The following is an 8,189-nucleotide window of genomic DNA, read 5'->3' as shown; positions in this document are numbered from 1 at the left end:
CCTTCAGGGAAAAGGGAGGACGTGCCAATGTGGCCAGACAGAGCCCACACAGATGGGCGCGCTCCGCTGGCCTGACGGCCTGGATGGTAGCAGAGGCTGACCCAGAGTCCCCACCACGGATTCCAGAGGTACTGTTCTGGAAAATGTTCTGATGTGGAACAGCTCCCCACCAGGCCTGTCCCACTCCCTTAACCCCTACCCCCCAGAGAGAGGGCAGAACACAGAATAGGAGAAGTCCTTTAATCAGAAACTGCTGTGGCAAAACCAATGCAATATTGTAAAGTAAAATAAATTAATTAATTAAAAAAAAACACAACTGCTGTGAGACTGGGGCAGAGAGGGGGCAAAACAAGGGGCAGAGGACGCTCTGGTGGAGGCAGAACAAGAGGCAACAGGCTTGGCCACAGCTTGCCGGCCCCGGAGGTAACAGCTGCTCCTCTTGCAGGAAGATACTGGGCTCAACCTGTGAAACAGCAGTCAGGGAAGAGCCTCAAGCCAGGGCCAGCCCACAGCCCTGCTCAACAGCCAACGTTGTGGGGAGGGGTATGGAACGTGTAACACTCACTTCAAGGGATCCGGAACTTCTCAGCCAGGTACTGCAAGGAGGCTGCAACAGGGAGAGGCATAAACAGGTGCTCCAGACAGACGGACATAGAAGCCTGTCCCCCTGTCCCCGTGGGGAACCACCTAGCCCTGCAACCTGAAACCCACGTACCCCCAGCCCTGATGCAAAGAAAGAGCTCTGGGCCCGATCGGGCCCCACTACCGGAATTAAACGTGGAGCCATTTCCTAAAAGGAAATAAAATGTGCCAGCAGCCCTCAAGCTTGGGGCCACGCCCAAACCATTCAAAAATTGTCTCGCAAAATATCCAACAAGAACCTTAGAGGCCACACCAGATCACCAAGGCATCTCTACAAGTCCTATCAGAAGGAACTCTCTAGGACTCGAATGGCTGGCAGAGTGTGCACGCAGTCCACACAGTACGTTGTTACTTGTCCGCACGCCCAGCCCAACATGCATCGTACGCTCCGGGGGCAGGCTTGCTAGGTTCTCCTCCCCACAGGAATGCTGCTCCCTGCGAGGCCCCCTGCACTTGCAGCCCACCCCACCCCAAGGGCCCACCCCGCTTCTGCACTAAGAACCCGCCGCTCTCTGTCCCTGGTTCCTCATACCAAGTTGCTTCTTAAGGTCGTCTATTTCTTTCTCTAGCACCAGACACTAGGCCAGCAGACACAGGAGGAAGAGAAATGGTTAGTATACACCCGGCTCCCCTCTCCTCCTCCTCCTCTCCTCTCCCCCGGGCCCTCCATCCCAAAGCCAGGTATCCAGACTGGCAAGGGAAAGACTTTCCTCAGTGGAAAGGAGGTGGGCTCCCTCCCTGGGGTATGGGATGGGGCCAGGGGGCAGGCGGGGAGGGGGCCCACACATGTCAGTTGTACTTGGACCCAGATCCCACCATGGGGTTTGGGTGTGCATTTCCAGGAGTCAGAAGAAGCATTACCCGAGGACAGCCGTGCCTTCCGGGTGGCTGCTGCTGCCTTTTCGGTCTTGGGTGATGGTCAGCTGGTTTCTGGTCACCTGACAGGGAAATGACACACAATCCAGCTTCCCAGGCTCCCAGTGAGGTGGAAAGGGCCAAGCAGGGTCTAACGCGAGGTGAGGCAGTACCACCCTCTGCTAGCATCAAGCCTCCCCTGCTCTGCCCGGCAGGCAGCCCAAACCTTTTCTCTGGACCTGCCCCTCCTATTCCGCAGGGGCAGCCATTTCACCACGATGGTCGCCAAAGACTGTGGTTCTGGGTTCGAGCCTCCCAGAGCGGCAGCCACAGCCAGCACCTGGGAGAGCAATGTGGGCGAACAGCACTTCACAGAAAAGGCTATTAGCCTGCAGGTCTACGCCCAGAGTAGCTGTTGGGGCACTGCCACCAATCACCCCTGCCAAACAAATCCCACACAGAAGGTGATGGGGCCAGGGCCAGCCCTGTTGACACCCTGTTTCCCATGGGAGAAGTGGCCTGAGAGCAAGGCTGAGCCCTCAGAAAAGAGAGAGTGAGTCAGAGACAGAGGTTTCTGCCCTCACCCCTGGTCTCCACCCCCCAAATCAAAACCCAGGACACTCACCTGAGGGGCCAGGCCCTCTGGGCATGACTTCTCCCTTGTTCATGGCCATGCGCTCTGAGTTTCCTGAATCCTGCCCGCCTCTGATGCTGAGGTTGGCGGTGCTGGGTTCTCCATGATGCACCCGTGGACAAGATGGCCACGGCCTGTCAGTGGTCAGCTAAAAACAAAGATTTCTCACTGATCTGGAGTAAGGACGTGTGTGTGTGTATGTGTGTGTGTGTGTGTGTGTGTGTGTGTGTGCACGCACGCACGCGCACACGTGTGTGTACCAGTGCATTTATGTGTCTTTGTCTGTGTGTGAGAGAGCTCGTATGAGTCAAGACCGAGCTGAGGCAGGGAATTGGAAAGAGAATTGAAAGGCTGATCTCTTTAGCACATTCTCCGTCAGTCAGCCCCAGGCCAGCAGGCAGAGCTGAGCAGGGGACAACAGTGTGGCACTGAGAAAGCCCGGGGTCCCTGCAAGGAAGGTTTGGGGAACAGCCAGGAAGCAGGATTCAGGAAAGTGATGCGTCTCAACACCGAAGCTCTGTGAAGCTTTTAAGGGGTCCCCTCAAATCAATTCCCTTCCACGCCAGCCCCAGCCTCGTGGAGGAGGCTGGAAAACAGGCCACGGGTGGAGAACCGAGCCCAGCACAGCCAAAGTGCTACCTTAACGTTTGTCCCTAGTAAAAGGACCCCAATCTGGCATCCTAATGACCCCGTGACTGAGGGTCACCCAGTGATGACCCCTGAGGAATGGAGAGAGGGGAGCACGGGGTGAAGACGTGTGTCCTGGGGAGGGTGGGAGGGGAAGAGTGGGGAGAGAGGAGGGGCCTGGCCTACTCACTTGGCCCTTTGTGGCTGGGTCTCTATTTGGGTCGTTGTCTTCTCCTGACACCGCCGTTGCTGCCACCGACTCCCGGGCCCGCCTAGCCACGGATTTCTTCCTGGCGCCGGTGTGCTTGGACTCTTTGGCTCCCCCAGGGACCAAGGCATACTTCTGGGACCTCCCAGGCAGCGGGATGCCGGAGATTGGGGGTAAGGTGGCCGGAGCCAGGGGAGTGGCCGAACTTCCCCGTCCCCAGGAAGGGAAGGTTCTCCCCAGGGCAGGTTTGGAGACGGCCCCAAGGGATTTCTTCTCCTGGACCCTCTTCCTCCTAGGACTGGGCCACGGCAGCCTGCCTGTAGCGGCAGCTGCAGTAGCTGCTGCTGCTGCTACTCCCGGGTAGCTGGGCAGGCTGCCCCCCTTCCCCCCGAGTACGCTCTGCATTTTCTTAGGAGGTGAGATGTCCTCCTGCTCTGCATCGCCCTGCTTGCCCTGCCTTTCCACAACCGAAATCAATCCTCGCGGAGCCGAGGACAGGCAAATGCCTGGCAAGTTAGGGAGATTCTCCCTGCCTTGGACTTTCGAGTGTCTGGGTGTGTCCCCAGGATCCTTGGGGCTGTTCAGCTTGGCCTGGCCTCCGTCTTTGGGATAAATGCTCACCCTCATAGGCTGTATCTCACTGCACTCATCAGAGGACTCGGAGTCGGAGAACAGCCTGGCTGGGCTTACTGAGGGGGGCCACGGGCGATCCACAGCCACGTTCAACCTACTCTTAGTGCTTCTCTTAGGGTTCCCCCAGACCCGGCCCGTCCTGGGCCTGCCGACCCGGAGAGGGCTGGCCTCAGCCCGTGCCGCTTCCCCACACCTCTGGGCGGCTGCGCCTCGACTGCCGAGACACGCCTCCACGTCCAGCAAGGCAGACACGTGGCCGACCGCCTGGCTCTCCGGGGACATGTGTCTGAGGATGCCCCGCAAGTCCAGGTCGGCCAGCTGCCGCACGATGGCCTGCAATGACTCGTCAGATAGCTGCAGGGCGTACCCTGTGTCGTCGGCCGGGGAGCCAGGTCGGCCTTCGCAGCCCAACAGCACCGGCCCTCCCGCTTCCAGCACCTCCCGCTCTGACTCGAAGCCCTCAGGGTCTGGGAAGCCATCCCCGCCCTCACCCTCGCCGCTTCGCGGTGCCCCCGGCTCGGGGCCGGGGTCGGGGCCGGGTCCCCGCGGGGCTGTGGAGCCGGCCTCAAGGCCGCTGGTCTGCTCCCCGCACTCTGAGCCAAAATCCGGTCCGCAAACAAGCTCCTTATCATCCGAGGAGCTCATGTCGCGATCTGGGTGGCCTCCGGACCTGGGGCGGTGACGGTTTATCAACCGGGTCGCGGTGGCGGCTGTGATGGCGGTCGGGGCAGCTGCGGCGGGTGGCGTCTGGAGGTGCCGTCAAGCACCACAGGCACCGCACGCGAGAGGTGGTCGCAAACGACGCGAGGCTTTCAGCGTGCCAGCGCTGCCGCCTCCTCATTGGTCTGGTTCCCGCCAACCAGCACGCGCCTTGTTTGCCCGCCCCCTCGAGGTGTAACCAATGGGGTCGAGGGCCTCCTCTGGTTTGTTGCCAAGCCCAAAAGCCATGCCGGCAGTTGGCGAGTTGGCTGGTGAAGGTCATGCTGCGAGTGTATCTCTGTCAAGCCTCTCGTCCCACCTCCTCCTGTCCCACCTCCCCTTTCCGGTTAGAGTCACAGCCCTGAGTTCTGACTGTGTACAAAGTGGGTGGAGCGGGAGGCTGAGGCGGGGTTGGGGCGGGTAGTGAGGGTGCTGGGCGCCTAGCACGTGCTGAAAGCATTTGCCAGCCTTCCTTCCACCACAAGGCTTATGACCCAATGGGAGAATGGGCAGAGGAATCCCGCACTCAGTGATGAGTGGTCGGCGTACTTCTCCCTAAGAGGCCAGAGGACAAAGGGATCGTGGTTTTGTTCTGTAACATCTCTGCCTCAACTGCTCCATCAAACGTTCTTGGCAGGCAGATTTGGGGGACAGACTGGGGTTGACCTCACTCCCTCAGCTCTTTCCCCACTCTGAGGCAATTCAAAGAAGAGAGAGTCTCAGTCAGTGTCCAGTTACACCCGCAAAGATGCTCACCCCTGCTGATCCTGGAGATGTAAACTAAAACCACGGATCGGGCTTCACACACTAGGATGACAAGCTTCCAAGTGCTTAACCATTCTGAGAGTGGGAGAGTTTAGGAGCAAACCTCTGTGGCGGTGGTGCAAGAAATCCATTTGGGAGGTGATTTGGCAGAATCTATGAAAAGCAACTTACACAGCAGAGACCCCGTGCCCTGCACTCTTCTAAGTGCTGTACGTAAATAGTAATGCTTCCTTGTGACACTCCTAGGACTATAGTACTAATGATTACCAGCCTCTTACAGGTGAGGAAACAGGTACTGAGAGGTTCGGCCACTGGCCCATGGTCTTTTGGCCCATGGGGATAAGTGGTAGAATTGAAGCCAAGCAATCTGACTCCAGAGTCCTTGCTTTGATCCAAAGATCTAAAAAAGCTATTTTTTCCCCCTCTCTCAGGAAGTCCACTGCCTGGCACATCTTCTAAAATTGAGGGTTTATTTCTAAGATGTCTGTTTTACTCCATTGGTCTATGTGTTAATATGGCAGTAACGCACAGTTTTGATTACTGTAGCTTTGTAATGTTTTGAAATCAACAAGTGTGAGTTCTCTACTTTTTCTTTGTCCAAATTGCTTTGCTTATTAAGGATCACTTTAGATTCTACTTAAGTTTTAGGACAAGTTTTTCTATTTCGGTAAAGCATGCTATTGGGATTTTGATAGGGTTTGCAGTGTGTAGATCACTCTGGGTCGTGTGTTAGAAGAACAGATCAAGTGGAGTGTGTGTGTGTGTGTGTGTGTGTGTGTGTAAAAGAATTGACTCATTCAATTATAGAGGCTGGTAAGTCCCAAGATCTAGAGGGTGAGTTGGCTAGCTGGAGACCCAGAAGTGCCAGTGGTTTAGCTCTAGTCCAGGTTAGAAGGCCTAAGAACCAAACCAGTAGAGCTGATATTTCAGTTTGGGTCTAAAGGCAGGAAAAGAAGCTGATGTCCCAGGTTGCCTTTTTGTTTTATTATGACTATCAGCTGATTAGGTAAAGCCCACCCACATTATCGGTGTGTGTGTGGGGGAATCTGTTTTACCCAGTTGACTGATTTAAATGTTAATCTCATGAAAAAGCACCCTACAGAAACACCCAGAATAATGTTTGACTAAATATCTAGGCACTCTGTGGGACCAGTCAAGCTGACACATAAAATTAACCACCTCAGATAGTTTGGACTTCTTAACAATATTTAGTATTCCAGTCTGTGCAGACAGATGCCTTTCCATTTATTTGTCTTTTTCAGTTTCTTTCAGCAATGTTTTGTAGTTTGCAGTGTACAAGTTTTTTGGCTCCTTGCTTGAGTCTATTCCTCAGTATTTTATCCTTTTTTGCTGCTAATGTCAATGGAATTGTTTTCTTAATTTCCTTTTCAAATTGTTCTTTGTTAGTGTATAGTAATACAACTGAATTTTGCTTTTGGATTTTGTGTCCTACAACTTTGTTGAATTTGTTTACTAGTTCTACCAGTTGTGTGCACGTGTGTGTGTGTGGGCGCGTGTAATCTTTTGAGTTTTGCATGTACAAAATCATGCTCTCTTCAGTAGAGCTAATTTTACTTCTTTCTGATTTGGATGCCTTTTATTTCTTTTGCTTTCCTAACAGCTCTGGCTATGACTTCCAGTTGTTGAATACTAACATAATGGTGAGAGCAGGCTTCCTTGCCTTGTTCCTTACCTTAGAAGAAGAGATTTCAGTTTTTCACCACTGAGGATGATGTTAGTTGTGGCCTTTATTATGTTGAGGTAATTTCTTTCTACTCCTAGTTCTTTGACTGTTTTTTTCTCATGGAGTGATGAATTTTTTATGCATCTATAGAGATGATCATGTGATTTTTGTCCTTCATTCTGTTAATGTGTTTTATTACATTGATTGATTTTTACATGCAACCAAGGGATAAATCCCTTTTGACCATGGTACATGGTCCTTCTAATGTGCCATTGAATTGTTTTGCTAGTATTTTGTTGAGGATTTTTGCATCTGCATTTGTCCGGGAAAGTGGCCTGTAGTGTTCTTTTCTTTTGGTGCCTTTGATATCAGGATAATGCTGGCCTCATAAAATGAGTTTGAAGTGTTCCCTCTTCTTCAATTTTTTGGAAGCATTTGAGAAAGATTGGTATTAATTCTTTAAATGTTTGGTGGAATTCTCCAGTGACGCTATCAGTTCCTGATTTTGTGTGTGTGGGGGGTTGTGGGGGAGAGGTTTGTCATTACCAATTCAATCTCATTATTGGTCTATTGGGTTTTCTGTTTCTCCTTGATTCAGTTCTGGTAGATTGTGTGTTTCTAGGAATTTATTCATTTCTTCTAGGTTGTCCAATTTCTTGCCACAATTGTTCATAATATTCTTGTGTAATCCTGTTTGTTATTGTCGCATTGGTTATAATATCCCCTCTTTTATTTATGATTTTAGTAATTTTACTCTTTTTCTCTTAGTTAATCTAGGTAAGTATTTTAAAAAAAATTCTTTGTGTATAAAGAAGTTTGCTCACAACAGTGTTGTTTATAAGGGCAAAAAACCCTGACTGCTACTTACATTTTCATCACAAAAGCTACTAATATCTGTTGAAACTTTACTATGTGCTAGGCCCTCTACATGCATTATGTCATTTAATTCTCACAACAGCCATGTGAGGTAGACACTAATCTTATCCCTATTTTATATACAAGGCACAAACTTGTGATAAATTGTCCAAAGTCAAAGATCTAGTAGGTGGTGCAATCAGGATTTAAAGTCTGGTCTTTGGGTTTATATAGATACAAATCTGTGTTATACAACTATTCGAAAAGGAAGCATGTTGCAATAAAAGATATACTGCACTGTTCTAAGCAAGAATTCAAGAAATCTGCAAGTGCCTAAAAACGTTGTATTGAAACATGAATGTCCAGGATGGGTTTCTGGCAACCAGTGGGTGCAATGGCTCAGAAACTTTTTTTTTTTTTTTTTCTTTGGTTATGGGCCCTGTGTTAGTCTGTTCGAGTTGCCAAAACCAAATACCACAGGCTGGATGGCTTAAACAAAAGACATTTAGTTTCTCATAGTTCGGGATACCAGAAGTCCAAGATCAAGGTGCCAGCAAGTTCAACTCCTGGTGTAGGCACTCCTCTTG

General features: G+C 51.4%; 1 protein-coding gene across 1 annotated transcript; it reads right to left on the bottom strand.

Moving 5' to 3' along the window:
- Positions 1-206: 206 nt before the first annotated feature.
- On the bottom strand, positions 207-4,373 carry LOC129639002 (uncharacterized protein CXorf49 homolog). Its single transcript, XM_055563795.1, has 6 exons — positions 2,949-4,373; positions 2,123-2,279; positions 1,504-1,580; positions 1,175-1,220; positions 566-607; positions 207-463 (listed from the first exon to the last, which is right to left on the bottom strand). The coding sequence occupies exons 1-5, from the start codon at positions 4,242-4,244 to the stop codon at positions 567-569; spliced, it is 1,617 nt and encodes a 538-aa protein (XP_055419770.1). The 5' UTR covers positions 4,245-4,373; the 3' UTR covers positions 207-463; position 566.
- Positions 4,374-8,189: the final 3,816 nt, after the last annotated feature.

This window comes from Bubalus kerabau, chromosome X (genome assembly GCF_029407905.1).
Source record: "Bubalus kerabau isolate K-KA32 ecotype Philippines breed swamp buffalo chromosome X, PCC_UOA_SB_1v2, whole genome shotgun sequence".
Taxonomy (NCBI): Eukaryota; Metazoa; Chordata; class Mammalia; order Artiodactyla; family Bovidae; genus Bubalus; species Bubalus kerabau.
The sequence above is the reverse complement of the archived record's forward strand: the minus strand, read 5'-3'. Positions and strand labels throughout refer to the sequence as shown.